The sequence below is a fragment of the Phallusia mammillata genome, chromosome 2 (assembly GCF_965637545.1).
Source record: "Phallusia mammillata chromosome 2, kaPhaMamm4.hap1.1, whole genome shotgun sequence".
NCBI lineage: Eukaryota > Metazoa > Chordata > Ascidiacea > Phlebobranchia > Ascidiidae > Phallusia > Phallusia mammillata.
The window spans coordinates 16,926,406-16,943,259 of record NC_137253.1 but is presented as its reverse complement, the minus strand read 5'-3'; the positions used below and the strand labels follow the sequence as shown (position 1 = coordinate 16,943,259).

General features: G+C 40.3%; 3 protein-coding genes across 6 annotated transcripts; all 3 read right to left on the bottom strand.

Annotated features, from left to right (window-relative positions):
- LOC145214707 (integrin beta-1-A-like) lies at positions 1-5,690 on the bottom strand. Of its 2 annotated transcripts, none has more exons than XM_080083290.1 (20): positions 5,289-5,690; positions 5,076-5,214; positions 4,844-4,992; positions 4,589-4,758; positions 4,398-4,459; positions 4,035-4,224; positions 3,704-3,835; positions 3,331-3,480; positions 3,165-3,254; positions 2,940-3,083; positions 2,626-2,734; positions 2,298-2,496; positions 2,128-2,240; positions 1,876-2,060; positions 1,677-1,802; positions 1,486-1,604; positions 1,242-1,372; positions 870-1,036; positions 378-461; positions 1-308 (listed from the first exon to the last, which is right to left on the bottom strand). In XM_080083290.1, exons 1-19 carry the CDS (start codon positions 5,353-5,355, stop codon positions 396-398), a joined length of 2,508 nt encoding a protein of 835 aa, XP_079939416.1. In that variant the 5' UTR covers positions 5,356-5,690; the 3' UTR covers positions 1-308; positions 378-395. The 2 variants fall into 2 exon arrangements, with proteins under 2 accessions (XP_079939416.1, XP_079939417.1); XM_080083291.1 differs by having other exon boundaries at positions 1-91.
- A 1,750-nt stretch (positions 5,691-7,440) lies between these two features.
- On the bottom strand, positions 7,441-13,752 carry LOC145214715 (uncharacterized). 3 transcript variants are annotated; one of them, XR_013857103.1, is made up of 3 exons: positions 12,679-13,752; positions 7,713-12,536; positions 7,441-7,650 (listed from the first exon to the last, which is right to left on the bottom strand). XR_013857103.1 is itself a non-coding variant. In XM_080083302.1 (3 exons), the coding sequence occupies exon 3, from the start codon at positions 11,650-11,652 to the stop codon at positions 10,048-10,050; it is 1,605 nt and encodes a 534-aa protein (XP_079939428.1). In that variant the 5' UTR covers positions 11,653-11,963; positions 12,026-12,536; positions 12,679-13,752; the 3' UTR covers positions 7,441-10,047. The 3 variants fall into 3 exon arrangements, 2 of the variants coding, with proteins under 2 accessions (XP_079939428.1, XP_079939426.1); XM_080083302.1 differs by having other exon boundaries at positions 7,441-11,963; positions 12,026-12,536; XM_080083300.1 differs by having other exon boundaries at positions 7,441-12,536; positions 12,679-12,750; positions 13,029-13,752.
- LOC145213082 (uncharacterized) lies at positions 9,188-9,976 on the bottom strand. Its single transcript, XM_080081320.1, has one exon. It carries the CDS (start codon positions 9,974-9,976, stop codon positions 9,188-9,190), a length of 789 nt encoding a protein of 262 aa, XP_079937446.1.
- Positions 13,753-16,854: the final 3,102 nt, after the last annotated feature.

Here is a 16,854-nt window from a genome sequence, read left to right as displayed (position 1 = left end):
TAGGCTACATTACATTTGTCTACTGCTCATCACCTCCATATGATGGATTCTCAAATCTCGAAGTTGGTTTTTGGAATACGGGATTAATATCCTAATTAAAATACAGCTTTGTAATACTTTAAACCACACATTTTAAGCTTAAAATGGTCCCAGAACAAGAAATTATTTTACCAATTCGTTTATGGGACTTGTGCAATTAATGCGACAGAATGAAAATAACACCAAATTTCATACAGTGTAAATTAAATCAGCCCTGCGTTGCGCTGCTGAGTTTCAAGCTTCATTGCAATTGCAAAGCAAACGTTATTCTGAAATACATGCCAATAGTTTTAAGAGAGTACGTCAAACTATTTATTAGTTTCTATTTCAAGCCTTACCTTGCAAAAAGTGACCGTTTAATTTCCATGAAATGTTGGATTTTCAAACCTAGTGAACGGCTTTTCAAATATAGGATTTTGTCCCTGCATTGCAAAAGCGCGATTTTTATTGCATTAGTTTGTTTGATTGCAGCATGCAATAATTTTTGGAATTGCAAAGAGCGTGCATAATTGTTAATGATAAAATATTCTGGGGGACTTTCTCGCCCATTGAACCTCGTTTTTCTTGTTTAAGAATTTGGGAAGATGTAGTTGAGTAACACAGTTTTCAAGAATTGACTAATAAGCAAAAAAACTGCTGTACGTTGTTGGTTACATCGAAGACATATTTCAAACGTTCGTGTAAAGCCCATCACGTTTGCTATTGCAAATAAAAGCCGCTTATCATATTACCGAATGCCTGCTAAAAGCTTGTTTGCCTTTAGATCAAACATTTCTTTAATTTCATTGTATAACAGCGGATCGAGCATTTGCAATACTTTAAAATATTACCTTGGTCCACTTTGATTTTTTCATTTCGTTTTCAAAATTGACCCACTCTCTTTTATCCCGGATAGTTTGGTAGATTTTCCATGCGATCAAGGCAATTACTCCAATCACCACTATTCCAATCACTATCGGCAAAACTATAAGTAGTACATTTGTTGGTGGGGGGCAATCTACAAAGAAATAACAGCGTCAAAAGAAAATACCGCGGCCATTTTTTGTCAGATCTTAAAGTGTCTGCTCTTCGTAAACTACAATTTATGAAAGAGAACCACTGATAAAATTTAATACATTTTTTTTTCAACTGATGATAAAGTGCCGTTTCAAGTTCGACCGGTTGATTAGGCAAAATAGCTGTAAGAAAAACAGTTTCTTGACCTGTATCCTTATTGAAATGTTTGACCAATAACAAATAGTCATTATCAGATTTGCTCCAAACTACTTGATATTTGATGGTACACGGTGAGTCGGTCTGTGGCTGTGTGCAAAGGGTTGGAGGAAGTTTTGTTCTGCATAACAGTAAACATGTTTTAAGTCCTAACAAGTAATTTTATGTTTGTTTTAGCACAAGTTGCACGTTGTACCGAGTACGCTTTACCTAATTACATGTTTACGAACTCACGTATCTATTTCACTGCACTTTGGATGGCAATCAGTGGTACATTGGCCGCAGTTTGGAATGGTGTTGTCCAAGTAATAATTGGTTCCATTGCACTCCCGTTTGCATGATTGTGCGGCATCCTGTGTCAAAGTTACTAAGCTGTTTAAAATGCACACAAATTATAAAAACTGAAAACAACATATAGAACTCACAAGTCGAAGTTGCTGCGCATTGTTTAGGCAGGCGGCGCATTGAGAAATTTTTGTGTTGCAGGGTTCCTGTGGTGGCTTGCACTTTGGATCGATGCACTTATCGCAATATTGACCGGCCCAGAGGGTCTAATGAAAACCTCAGTTAGTACTGATTAGTGGCAGCGTGTCTCTCACTATAGAACATTTACTTTAAACTTACCGAATTGCAAACACATCTGCTGCATTCACAAATGCCATTCCCACTGCAAAGACTTGTGTCAGTTGAATTCACCTTACACAGATCTTCGTGGCAGGTACACGTTCCTATTTTCGACTCGGTCCACCCGTTTGTGCAATTACATGTCGGGTTATTGTTACAATTGTAACAAGTGCCTTGTAGAGGCCCTTTATAGAAAAATACACAAAACCTTTACGTTTGTATGCCATTGACGGCATGTTTTGCGTGTCTTACCCCCACAAACTTTGTTGTCACTGGAGGGACATCCGTTGTTGCTACACTCACAGTGAGTTCCAAAATATCCATCGTTACACAAACAGTTTCCACACTCACATTTTCCATGCCCTCTACGTTCCAAAGTTGATTCAAAATTGTATTAAAATGTAATATTTTTAAATACGTACTCGCAAAGATCGCTGTTGAGGTTGGTTTTGCGACACTTATCGACAACGGATTGAACAACGCTATCCCTTAAGCATTGACATGTCGCTCCTTCATGAGTAGGGTCACACTCGCAGATCCCGCACACCAGCGTACCGTTGGTGCTGCAGTTTGAACTTTGTGGGATGCGGGTTTGTGAACAATCACATGAGCAGAGAAAATCTAATAATCAAACACTGCTTTTCAAAATAGAAGAATCATGAAATAAAAAGTTTAAATGGAATAAATGTATGTCAAAACAAAATAATCCTGCCTTTTTGTGATAGAGTATTAGACATTGAAATAAAATACCAAAATATATTTTGACGTCTTCTTGCAATGAGTTGGAAGTAAAAATGACAGGTTGATTGGAGGAACTTGTTGGGCAATCAGTAGCCGTCACAGTAAACTCATAAAATACCTAAAGATATATTCAGTCATATGGAATGCGTCATGCGATATGTTATGCTGTTCAGCAATCGTGTTGGTGCTTGTTACTCATAACCTTTCACGTCAGCAATCAGCATCATGCCATTTTAACATTTAACTTTATTTTAATTTCATGATATTTACAAATGTTTCCAAATGATTAACACAGTTTATATGTCACAATGTTTTTACACTACCTCACTGCCAATCTTGATTTGATCACAACTAAGATCCCCATTATCTTTCCAAGTTGAGGAATTTGGACAAAACACGCGATAGCTAATATCGATCTCGGGTGGTTTATTGTCTCCAAGTGTCATTTCCAGTTTTTCTTTCAGTTGCTATAGAACAAATAAATGAAAAACTCAAACAAGTAGCCTACACCCAGCCTAACTGTATGTTAAACATTTGAGTTCACTTACATTGTAGGCAGTTTTTATAATAGTTATAATGTTCCCCGAATCAGCTGCCAGTTCTCCCACGAACGAGTTAGGAATGAGTTGGCTGAGGCCCTATACCACCAAAACACTTTCTTGTAAACCTAAAACTTTCGATCTACGATAAAAAAATCCGATTAAGTACACTAACATCGTAAAGAGATCGAACTTCTTTGGTAACAGCGAAAATTGGTTGAATTTTGTTAGCTTGAAACGCTGATCGTAGTTGTCCAATCGATGGGTAATCGAGCTCTCGACTTTTTGAGTAAACAATGTCATTTGGCAGCTCTTCGTTGTAACCCTATTAAGCCAAATACATATATCACGCTTACGACTGGTAAAGCACAGTTTATGGTACTTCGTACAGAACAAGGAAAAAAGAAAATTCAAAAGGTACAGAATTGTTTACACTCGCTACAGCATTATATTGCGTTTTTTGTTATGGTTCCACTATTTGTTTACTTTGAAATAATAACAGTGTAACTTGGACGATCAATACCACTATAGATTAAATGTAGAAATACCTTTTGTAGATGGCATTGCATGTCATTGGCTTCCAGTATTGCCGCAAGTTTGCCATCCAGTGCCATATGAAAAGATGCATCAGTGGTTACTACCACCAAATGGGTGGCTTGAGGCCTCCAACCGATTTCGTTCTGAAACAATCAACCTTGTAGTGCTGGTACTAAATACAGCCTCATACAACAGAGTATTGGGTGGTAAAAAACAACTCGATTGTTCGCAACTGTTTCGACGTTTATTTTTTTAAAGTGTAAGTTAAGGACTGTCTGGTAAAAAGCCCGTTGTTGGTAATGCAAACTTTTATGATTAGTTATCAGTAAATGTGCTACTTACGGAGCATACGGCAATCTGCATCAATGCATCAAACCCCCCTTCGGGTGAATCTATGTTTCCAGATATTGTTGTATTTTTAACGCTGTTTTTAAAGTTTTCCAGTTCAGAAGATATATTTTGCTGGTGCTTAAATCCAAACGGAGGAGCACATTGTGTATTTTGTTGGTTTTTTGCGCACGGATTTTTTAATCTGCAAAACAATTGGTCAATTTTATGACCTTTTGCGGTCAACCAGTAACAGTGTATCACGACACAACACACAAAGCGGATCAAGATGACGTTAACATCTTCGTTTGCATTTGCACTTTTAAGGCCTATACAAGGCATAAAAGAGCAAGCGCGATAAAACAAGCACAAACATACTGCTGTGGGACTGTGCTTGCAAAGGGCATCATCACTTTGTCCACAAAAGTTCCGAAGCCCATCTGCCAAATAAAGCACATAATAAAACTATGGAACAGCAACGTATTTAAAAAAATGTTGCTATTTTTGGAGTTTATAATAGTAAGAATTTGCATGTAACAGTAATTTAGCTGAAACTGGAAGATGTTTACCTTGATGTTACTTGTGACATTGTTTTTTATATCCTGTGCCAAAGTTGCACCCAGGCCTTGCAAAACTTGTAAATCGTCGTGCATAGAAAACGACAAATCCATTAGATAATACAAATCAACAGGGTAATCCTCAACTTTTCGGAATGTAACGTTAAACTTTTTGGATTCGCCTAATAAACATAGTTAAGATTTAGCCAGCCACTTACAGCCACATTTTTGCATTTCTCGCGTGTACATATACATACAGTCCAATACCTTTTCGCAGTTTGATTCTAATTTCTTGAGGTTGAAGTTGTACAGCAGCTGATTGGTTTTGGTTGAGATTTGGCACTGAAAGTGGTGTGTTTTTTGTACGATTTACAGATCCAGAGGGCATTTCTGCTGGTGTTGGACAGTTCAGCTTACTAAAAGTAAAATGACATGGTTACTAAAGTCAGAACCGACCTTTCGGGTATTCAAATTGTTTTGTTGATGTGATGTAATCTACCTTTTGTGCTGGCAGCGTTTTAAGGACACACCCGTTTGGGTTGCTGCACACCATGCACAATCTGGGTGTGCCTTTATGCACTGATCACATGTTGCTATGGTCGAATCTTCACATAGTTTAATCGCAGAATCAATGTTGCCTGAATAAAACCGCAAATTGTAACTTATTCCATTAGTTTGGTATTGTTTTTTTTTATTTGAAAATATTGCTTACCTGCTAATTGAGAAACAGCTACACTAGATAACGCAAGCAACAAAACTACTTGATACAGTAACAACATCTTTGGTTCAATTTTTACCCCCTGTGCAGCAAATACCAAACACTCTATTGGTAAATCTTGTTCATAAGGAAGTAACCATACGCTGAGTTTTTAAAACAGGTAATGACGGTAGTTCCTTTTATGTTACATCAACACAATAGGCCTATACTGTCGCTGCTACTAAGTTTCCTTCTTCCGGGTCATCTTGACCATTTAAGGTCAGATACAGCTGGAACCCTCAAACTTTAATATCTACTGATAAACTTTCGCTATTGAGGGCGTGATACGAAATGCAAGTTTTAAATATATGTTCATCTAAGCTACCATCATTAAAATGCGATAGGCAACTTTTTAACACAACCTCTAAAGTTTTATTTTTATTGTTATTCACTGAAACAAGATTCATAATTGCGTCAAAAACATCTGATGTAAACAACATGAACCAGGATAACACTTTCCAAATACGTATCTGTTTCAGAATACACTCCAGACAATGATTCATGCTGAACTGCTGAAATTATTGACGTGAAATGGGACACCGAATGGCTGGCATGCAACCACTCAGAGCTTGTACGTAATTTCCGGAACTCACTTCCTCGCTTTTTACGACACAGCAGTTCGCGTCACATTCATGTAAGGCAGGGTAGTTACTTAACCAGCATTTTTTTTTGATACAAAGTTCTTTTTGTCTTCCGACACACTATATAGCACGCAACATTCAATTTAAATACGTGTTGCCTACAATGACAAACAAGTTAAATTTTTACAATGCAAATTTGCACGCTTGTTATGAATTGTTATACGTTTACTGTCAACAATCTGTGATCCTAATGTAAATAAATGTCGGCTATTTTGCATAACGTTTGTATAACCATAGATAACTTAATTGAATTAAGTTATCTGTGGTATAACCACCAACGAAGTCCATATGCTATGGTAGAGCTACTAACACTGAGCTTCACCTTTGGCTCGACCTGGGAACTTCTGGTAGGTGGCGCAAAAGAGCATAGGCGTTTATGGTGCTGTTATAGCAATTTGGGTTTCCGGTAAGAATAATTGCTGAGTCAGCACCATAAACGCCTATGCTCTTTTGCGCCACCTACCAGAAGTTCCCAGGTCGGGCCAAAGGTGAAGCTCAGTGTTAGTAGCTCTACCATATGCTATAGGTTTATGGTTCTGCTTCACTTAATTTGGCCCTAAACGTCACTCAGGTTTTTAACGCTGCGATTTGTGTCAAAAATCAAAATATTACTTCTTTTTGAAACTAATATTAATGCGTATTAAAAGTATAAACTAGTATTAAAAGTATTTCTAAAACAACTATTTTTCATGTAGTCTAGCTCAGGGGTATCAAACTCAAACCACTTTGAGTGCCAAAAACAGACTTCCAAGTAAGTCAAGGGGCCGCACTGTCGAAACATTTTTACAGTGTAACATGACAACAACAAAATTGCATGATTATAAAGTAAAAGATTTATTAATTCCATTAACTGCATTAAAAAACAATATTTTAATAAATAACAAACAGATAGTGTAGCAAAGTGAAAGAATCAACTGTGCTTTATTGGTTTGTGTGGAAACAATGGCGTACAATGACGCAACAATCGCAATTGCTGATTCTAAAGATGGATTATTTCAATTTTAGGCCAGGGCTACTCAAACTTTCTTTCTCTGCGACCCCATTTTGAAACATAAATTTCTACGCGACCCTTGATGCGTAAGCCCAGGAGTGCACAACCTTTTCGCTATGACAGCCGCATCACATATCTTTCTTCGGTCGCCAATTGCCTGCTTGCTTGTGTTTTAAAATTACTGATCTAATTTAGCATCACTAGTTTGAACCATTTACATTAAAAAAAGGCAAAGCAGCATGATCAAACAAAGCCATAACACTCTCAACAATTATAAATGGAGTTTAAATAATTTCTAACGCACAATGTCAAACCTAACGCATTTCTAAATTTCTAACGCACAATTTGACCAATCACATTACAAGACCGATGTGTAACGTCCCGTGAACGCGCCCCGGTTACAGCGCGGAACGTCACACGAGGGGGGATTGAAACGCGATTCCTAAAGGTCTCCAACACGCAGTCCACACAGATAGGGTGTTTTGTAGATCTTATATTCAAACACTTTCAATGAAGAATGAAGAGGACGGTGGGAGGCGATAGAAACGATCGGAAACGGTTTCTACAAAGACATGGCATTAGCACTGCGCTTTAATGTAGGAATGTAACTTTAAGCTCGCCAACTGTTATGGGAACCAGAAGAAAACAAATAACATGGGCAATCCCAGAAATCACTGTCACACACCTAAATACACAATAAAACATGAGACCACAATATGCCATTATGACGTCACATACAATGTTTACCAAGCTATGTAGAGCAACAGTGTAGAAAGTCACGCTTCACGTGAGTATCGTACAAGAATGCTGCGTAAACAATTACAACTTTAGCAACTTAAATAAACCCAACTACACGTGCAGTATGACTATTAAAAAAGGGAAATGACATTTTAGGTCATTGCAGTTTAGGTCAAGTTCACAGCGGCCAGCATTCGCCATGGTAATTCACAATATTGAGTCATAAAACACATATATACAAAGTGACTCACCAATAATCGTCAACACGACAATAAACAGCTTTTCTACAATAACCGACGCAGCACCGTGCTCCACGGCAGTGTTTCCCAACCTATGGGTCGCCAGTTTTTGTGACAATTAGAGCATCTACGTTTCGTAGCGTTATTTTTTATTTTATTTTATTATTTTTTTCCCCCCAAGGATATGAATTGTTTCCCAACAACAATTTCATGACTATTTGGCATGATAGTGAATTATTCTGTTTGTGACGTCATAATGGTTGTGTGAGATCACTGTTAAGCGTTGTGTGGCTCATAATGCTTTGAACCAGCTCTAAAGTTGGCGGAATAACGAATAATTTTTGTTTGATGTTTTTATTTTTCAAACTAGCGTAGTAATTTTCGAAAAACTTTCCTGATTTACAAACAAAAATACAACCCAAATAGTAAGAATGCATATCCATGGGTCGCGAGAAACCACAAAACAAAATTTTGGTAAGTATTTGGGTCGCGACAAAAAAAGGTTGGGAACCACTGCTCCACGGAAGTCAGCAACGAAAAGAACTAAACCACGTTGTGTTATCACACAAAACTGGCAGTCGATTGTTACGTCACACAACGCACTAGGCTACAACACAAGTTGTACTGAGGAATTCCGGGAATCAATAGAAATCGGCAATTACTGGCAAATAAGATGTAACATACCCCCCCACAATGTACGAATCCAAGGAGTACATTTACAACACAACACACAAACATCGGCAGTAATTGCGAACACAATAAACACACAACTAATCACGCATCGCGTTGTCGCGGCACAGCAAACACAATTTTGCAATTGGGCGTCTCAAGGCACCAGTGTGAGTCTTGACCACCACCTGGCGCACTACTCCCTTCCGATCAGGAAGCACATCGGTCACGAGACCCAGAAGCCATTTGCTCCTGAGCTGATTATCATCCGCTACATGCACAACGTCATCGACTGCGAAATTAGAATGTCCATTTGCCCACTTCGATCTGGGCATTAGCGTCGGCAGGTACTCGCGCGACCATCGCCGCCAAAATTGGTCGGCCAAGTATTGTACTTGGCGCCAACGGTTACGATGGTAACAGTCCTTCCCCGTAAACAGTCCAGGGGGCATATTCGGCGCTGCACGTTGCAGCAGTAGGTGATTTGGTGTAAGGGGCTCCTCATCCTTCGGATCGAACGCCACAGGAACCAAGGGACGAGAATTCAGGATGGCCTCGACCTCCACCATCAGTTTCTCATCGGACAAGGTCTGCTCCGAAAGCAGAGCGTATCATTCGCTCCCAAACCCCACCCGTGTGGCTGGCAGTGGGAGGATTGAAGCTCCACGCTATTTCACGTTGTTGCAGATATTTGTAAATCTGCCTTCGATTCCACCGGTTTAGTTCTTCGCGCAGGATGCGCTCAGCTCCAACGAAGTTTGTGCCGTTGTCGCTGAAGATCTGGTCTGGCCTTCCTCGACGACCGATAAAACGTCGGAGAGCTACGATAAAGGAGTCCGTCGACAGTGAATGCGTTATTTCGATATGCGCGGCCCTGGTGGAAAAACAGGTAAAGATGCACCCGTACCTCTTTACCTCACTTCGTCCTTGCTTCACAAGGAAAGGTCCAAAGTAGTCGACACCGACCACTGAGAACGGCGGCTTATTGGCCTGTAGTCTCGCAGCAGGAAGGTCTGCCATCATCTGTTTGGCCATGGAGCCATTTCTTCGGCGACAGGAAACACACTTTCCAAGAACACGCCGAACTGCTACTCCTCTTTTGATGACCCAGTAACGTTGTCTGAGAGCCGACCACGTGTGTCCCATTCCAGCATGGCCAACCTCGTCATGCTGCTGCATAATCACCAGGTCGGTAAACCGATGGTCGTATGGAAGAATCATCGGATGCTTCACATCAAACTCGACACATGCACGCTCGAGCCTTCCACCAACTCTCATAACTCCATCGACTAGAATTTGATTGAGCTTTCCAAGAGCTCTCTTTTTCTTTGGTAAACGAATGGCTTCGCCTTTGGCCTTCGACATCGCAGCGATAACGTCCGGGAAACTTCTTTTTTTGTACATACTTTACGATCTCAAGCTCGGCAGCCTTGAGTTCAACAACGGTCAGCCGCCCAGTAGGTACTTGATACTTGGCAGGAAACCTCCTTGACATCAACATCGACTTGAATCTGAGCAACCAGCTTTTCAGCCGATTTGAGTGATGAGTATCTGGCTATGAGTCGATCCGTAGCGGACTCGCTGGCGACCAGACAAACGGTTCGAGTTTCTTTCTTTACCAAAAGAAATTCGATTGGCAATAACGACAAGTCTGGGCAGGAAGGCCATGTATCTTCTTGCTCCCAAAGAAACTGGGGTCCAGTAAGCCATCGGCTGGACCTGAGGAATTTATTCACACTGAGTCCACGAGACGTCTCGTCCGCTGGATTTACCTTGGTGCTGACGTGTCTCCATTGACTAGGCCGGGAAACGTCCTCGATTTTGGCCAAGCGATTTGCAACAAATACTGGAAAGCGCTTATTGCAGTTGCGAATACTTTGAAGAACCGCAGTCGAATCCGTCCAGAACACGGATTGGCATTCTTCCAGTTGTAGCTCCTTTCTCACGAGTCGATCCAACTTGGCTGCAACGACGGCCGCCGTCAGCTCCAGGCGGGGAATCGAACATGTCTTTAGGGGGGCAACGCGTGCCTTGCCTATTACAAACGAGCAGTGTATGCGTCCTCTCTCGTCTACCAGCCTCAGATAGGTCACCGCACCGTAAGCTGTAGATGATGCATCTGCAAAATGGTGCAATTCCGTTTTTCGCACCTTACCAAAATCGTGGGGCTTCACACATCTTGACAGAACGACGTCTCCTAACCGCGGTAGTTGCTGCAACCATTTTGCCCACGATTCGGAGTCTTCATCGGAAAGCACGTCGTCCCATCCCAGCTGCTTTCTGCAGAGATCTCTTTGCATCGTCTTAGCCACCACGACCACAGGCGCTGCAAAGCCAAGAGGGTCGTATAAGGAACTTACCACCGACAGGATTGACCTTCTGGTGTAGGCTGCAGGCTGCTTTACATCGACATTGAAACCGAACTCGTCCGACGAAACGTTCCATCGAACGCCAAGTACCCTCTCGCACGAGGAACCATCCACGTCCGGCTCCTTCACCGATTTAGCCCGTTCCTCTTCATCGATGGACGCGAGAACTCGCTCGCTGTTGCTAAGCCACTTGGTTAGCCGAAATCCCTTCTTCTTAAGAAGTGCACAGATACCTTTGACCAACTGAACTGCTTCTGCTTCAGTCGACACGGATTTTAAACAGTCGTCAACGTAGAAATTCTTTTCTACCGTCTCGACGACTTCATTTGGAAATTCGCTTCGCAAATCATCGGCGGCTTGTTTAAGACAAAAACTCGCACAGGAAGGGGAAGAAGTTGCTCCAAACAAATGAACGAGCATCCTGTGCGCAGTGGGCTTCTTCGACACATCGCCATCGGGCCACCACAAGAACCGAAGTGCATCACAATCTGTCGGCTTCACACGTATCTGATGAAACATGGCCTCCACGTCGGCCACAAGAGCTACCCTTTCCATCCGAAACCTTGAAAGAACTCCTACTAAGGAATTGGTCAGATTCGGACCCTGGAGTAAAGCTTCATTCAACGACTGGTCGCGGTATTTGGTAGCACAGTCAAAAACTACCACTTTCATGTAACGTCCCGTGAACGCGCCCCGGTTACAGCGCGGAACGTCACACGAGGGGGATTGAAACGCGATTCCTAAAGGTCTCCAACACGCAGTCCACACAGATAGGGTGTTTTGTAGATCTTATATTCAAACACTTTCAATGAAGAATGAAGAGGACGGTGGGAGGCGATAGAAACGATCGGAAACGGTTTCTACAAAGACATGGCATTAGCACTGCGCTTTAATGTAGGAATGTAACTTTAAGCTCGCCAACTGTTATGGGAACCGGAAGAAAACAAATAACATGGGCAATCCCAGAAATCACTGTCACACACCTAAATACACAATAAAACATGAGACCACAATATGCCATTATGACGTCACATACAATGTTTACCAAGCTATGTAGAGCAACAGTGTAGAAAGTCACGCTTCACGTGAGTATCGTACAAGAATGCTGCGTAAACAATTACAACTTTAGCAACTTAAATAAACCCAACTACACGTGCAGTATGACTATTAAAAAAGGGAAATGACATTTTAGGTCAAGTTCACAGCGGCCAGCATTCGCCATGGTAATTCACAATATTGAGTCATAAAACACACATATACAAAGTGACTCACCAATAATCGTCAACACGACAATAAACAGCTTTTCTACAATAACCGACGCAGCACCGTGCTCCACGGAAGTCAGCAACGAAAAGAACTAAACCACGTTGCGTTATCACACAAAACTGGCAGTCGATTGTTACGTCACAGAACGCACTAGGCTACAACACAAGTTGTACTGAGGAAATGCGGGAATCAATAGAAATCGGCAATAACTGGCAAATAAGATGTAACACTGAGCACAAAACATTCAAACTTACTTCGTTGTGACAATGCAGTAGGATTTCTGCTGACATCTATAAAATTAAAAAAAGTTTAACTTGAAAGAATTAAGTCCCTCTTATAACTAAAGAAACCAGTATATGTATTTTGTTTCAAAATATTTTTTATGATCACAACAGATATATACAAAAAACAATATATATAACTGTCACAAACCTTGGTGTGTACTTGCAATAGGTGAGTCACACAGTTCATTCGAAGCACTTGTGTTTAAATCTTCAGTTGCTTCTGTCAATGAATTACAAGTCTTAATTTCACCTAATTTGAACATAGTTTAATAATATGACCATGGGCGTCCGCAGGAAAAAATACAGGGGAGGGCAAACTATCGTCACATCGCCGTTCGATAAACGGTATTTCAGAACAAAAATCATCTGACAGTGATACTCATTCTTGCCAATCCCAATGTAGCAAAGTGGTGCAATAAACACAATATTAACTATTACTGAAATATGTGGTAGGTTGGCAAACGATTTTTAACGGAAATAGGATTTACATACACGAACCTTATCAGATGTAACAACAGACGCAGTGAAGGTATCACATAATGGCTTTTTGACACATCCATCAATGACGTAATAATATGCTTGTTACCGAGCTATTGTTAAGTAATAATGTTCGATTCATTTAATCTGTGGTAAAACCTCATCCTATTCTGTTACAGTTACAGCTTGTATTGGGTGCGTTTGAAGGGGTGGAGACCCACGACGTCTTCAGTTTACGTTCCAGGAATAGTTTTTGTATAACACTGTGTGACTGTTTATTGTGTTTTGTTTTAAGATGCGGATTTTGCGACCGTTTGCGTTTTTCTTTTTTTCAGGGGGGGGGGGGGGCACGCGCCCCCTCTTGCCCCCGCTGCGGACGCCCATGAATATGACCCATTTTCGGACAAACGTTAGTCGTGCGTTATATGCTTTGGGGAAATTATTCTGATACGAACCAGTAAGTACCGTACACAATTGATTTCAATCGCGGTTACTGTTTCACAACCCATGAATTATTCGCATTAATTACAATCATGACAATTGTAACGTCTTCAAAAAGCATTGGAATTTGAACAGTGAAGGGTCGTAAAAAATTAAAACGAAGGTGTTGACGCTCGCTTAGGGGAGAAGGAGGAACGGCGCTGCCCCGGGTTATACGTTAACCACCACGTGATAAAAAAGTTTATCGTTTGAGAACTAAATTTTAAGAATACAGTCCAATCTTTGTTGCAACTGCCTTTAACGCAAGAATGACGACTGCCTAGTTTCAACCAAAAAAGCAACAACGCTTATTGTGACGTCACAAATTCGTATTAACTGCGAGAATAACTGCAAAAAGAGAAACCCCAACTCAAACCTCACGTTTCTGAATGTCTTCCTTTCTCCGTGAGATTTGCGCGGGAAATCGATTTTGTGCGGGAAGAAGTTGGCGCGTCAAACAAAATTTCAACACAAAGCAAGTCACCGCGGGAGATAACGAAAACCAGATCACGCATCAAAAGAATTTGCTCATTATGACTGCGTTAATACCCAAGGGAGTAACAGCGGTAAGGAGCGCTGTCAGAAAAGCTCGGTATGATAAATATATCGTTAAATTCGCAAAAAAGAATGTCACTTTAGGTCACCAGCGTTTTTAACAAGCTAGATAATTTAAAAGACTCAGTTTAAAAGTCATAATTTAAACATAACCTAATGTTAAGATTTCTGCGTCTCCATACGTCGATAACTAGTTCTTACATGACCGACAAAAATGTACCAAAATTGGACTGTTTCACGACGTACATAAAATTTACAAATCTTGACGTCGATAATCAGTTCAGATTTCTTACTCGATCCGTCAGGAAGTCCCCGATTAAAATGGACTGTATTACGCAAAATAATACGTTTCTTATCGAGCGGGGTTAGAATCTTTAGAACAGTGGTTCTCAAAGTATGGGTCACGACCCAACCATGGGTCGTGCAGGGTCAAAAAAATGGGTCGGGTAATGGTGATTCAATTCTGCCCAAACGAACTATTACTGCATTAAGTGAACACAAACGAAATTACTTAATGTAGTAGTAAAATCACCTCACTCGACCACGTTGTACAGTAAAATGAACCATTCATTACCACATACAGACGACAATACGTTATATGCAGTGTTGTCAAATGAATCGATCTCGTTAAGCCTGCAGACATTTTGACATGGGCAGACTTCTATGCGGTGACGACGTGGCCTCAAAATTGCAGTCCGTCCCGTTATCGAACAGCACAGTTAAAAGTCGATTCACAGACCTTTTACTAATTATAAAATATCAAGTGGTCTTTTGAATGAAAAATAGAGCCGTGCATTGAAGATTTATGAAGCAAAAAATTTCGGTTTCATCAGACACCAAAAAAATCTATCATTTGTTTGTAATAAATCATTATTTCATAGTACTGTGTACTACAGCTGGTTGTCTGTGTCTTTTTTCATGCATATCAGAAAAAAATACATTTTTTGATGTTTGAGGCTTGGGTCGTGAGATGTTCATAAAACTCAGATTTGGGTCGCGTTTAAAAAAATTGGTTAGAACCTATGTTATAACACAGCCCGATTGCGAACGGTTTTATCGGTAATGGCAGTGAGCCAGTGAAGCATTAAATATATTTTTTTGGCAAATATTATTTTTTCTGTGACAATAATCGCAGGTAAGTTGAGTTTTACATCAAAATGGCAGTTAATTGTAAAACAGCAAAACAAAAACAAATGCATTCTAAGCAGTGAAATGAATATGTTTAAACACTAAAATGGGCCAAGAATCAAGATTGAAGTACCTGATAGGCATCAAGGTTCTGGCAAGGAATGAAGCAATGCAAATGGACCTTTCAGTGAGAAGAATTTCTATAGTGCTTACCTTTATATGAAGCAAAATGGGGACCAGCACACTGTCATATGAGGGACTTGTAGATTGGATTTGAATTGAAATGTTTCTGGCTGATGTTATTTTATACAAATTTCTGGCTGATGTTATTTTGAATTTTTAGCACAGTGAAAACCCCCAATATTGAATATTTACTCTGTTTTATAACACTTAAACTGCTTATTGGTGGCAAAACTCAAGCCCTTTTTTGTGTAAACCCTAATTTGTCAAGTCAAATGAGCATACACTTTATCTTTTAACTTTTTATTGCAGTTCACCATCTGGAAAATGCTGAAGCTTGAAAAAATCAACAGAAACATTCCATATGAAAAACGTTGAAGAAAGTCTTTGATTGTGGAAGATCAAGATATGCACCACATACTTTAATTTTGCATGAATCAAATCGGAATATGTGGTATTTCTTTTCACCAAACGTCGAAATTGGTCGAATCGACGTCGCGACCACATTTCGACATCTATTAAACGTCGAAATGACGTCTTGTGTCTGCTGGGAAAACCTTAAAATCGCATTTTTTGGCTACGGCATTTCTATCATGTATTTGATTAAACCCAAAAGATAAAGCAATGTAACCTCTTGGTTGAATCTTATACTAAAGGTCGACCACATTGGCACAATTGTACTAATTTTAAGGGTATATGCCTATCACCAAGGCTGGCAATGCCATCGATTTTAAGGGTATATGTCTATCACCAAGGCCGGCAATGCTATCGACAAAGGCTCTTCAAGCTCAGGTGGCAAATGCGCACTTTGTTGCAATTTGGGTGATCACCGAACCATGGTGTCAGACTACCGCTTGAAAAACCCCTACAGAAAGTGTGCAAGTTTGCAGCTTCCCCAAAATGTAACATCCTGCAACTAAGCCATCTATGTAACCACCTTCTATAAGTGTGGCATGCAATATGTGGAGCAAACCAAATCCATGTTTTCCACACGTTAGAATGCCCATCCAGCAACTTGAAAAACGTCTGACCATACCGCAAACACCGACCGAAATGTCCTCTTGCGGCACTTTGCGTATCATCATACCGCCATACTCAGTCGCAAAACGCAAATACATCTGTGATTTAATGTGGTATTTGTTCAAATGGCGCCAGTCAATGTTTGAATGACGTCAGTCAAATAGGATATCTATAAAGATGATGGTTTAATTGATTCAAGTTCAAAATCAATATCCAAAAAACGATCATATCGCACATTAGGCTATGTAATTTGCTTGATGCTGCATGGTTCTAGATTCTACACTTTCCTTTTATGGCCGTGGGTTGTTTACTCTCCACTGTGTGTTTATCAGGACTCATCAGTTACGTTTTTTCGCTTCGCTTGTTGATAAGGCGTCTTTACCTATTTTACATTTTTAACTACTTTGTGTAGCCTATACTTTCTATACAGCGAAATAAATGTTTCTGTTTTCGAAAAAAGGATGCTTTCTACCTGTTTTTTATT

What these genes read in the sequence shown, in the direction of transcription:
- LOC145214707 (XM_080083290.1), bottom strand. Translation starts at nt 5,355, where the DNA reads ATGTTGTTACTGTATCAAGTAGTTTTGTTGCTTGCGTTATCTAGTGTA. An exon ending in ATGTCACAAGTAACATCAAG is followed by an intron (nt 4,460 to 4,588) that starts GTAAACATCTTC and finishes TTTATTTGGCAG; the next exon opens with ATGGGCTTCGGAACTTTTGT. An exon ending in TGACAACAAAGTTTGTGGGG is followed by an intron (nt 2,061 to 2,127) that starts GTAAGACACGCA and finishes TTTTCTATAAAG; the next exon opens with GGCCTCTACAAGGCACTTGT.
- LOC145213082 (XM_080081320.1), bottom strand. Translation starts at nt 9,976, where the DNA reads ATGTCGAAGGCCAAAGGCGAAGCCATTCGTTTACCAAAGAAAAAGAGA.
- LOC145214715 (XM_080083302.1), bottom strand. Translation starts at nt 11,652, where the DNA reads ATGAAAGTGGTAGTTTTTGACTGTGCTACCAAATACCGCGACCAGTCG.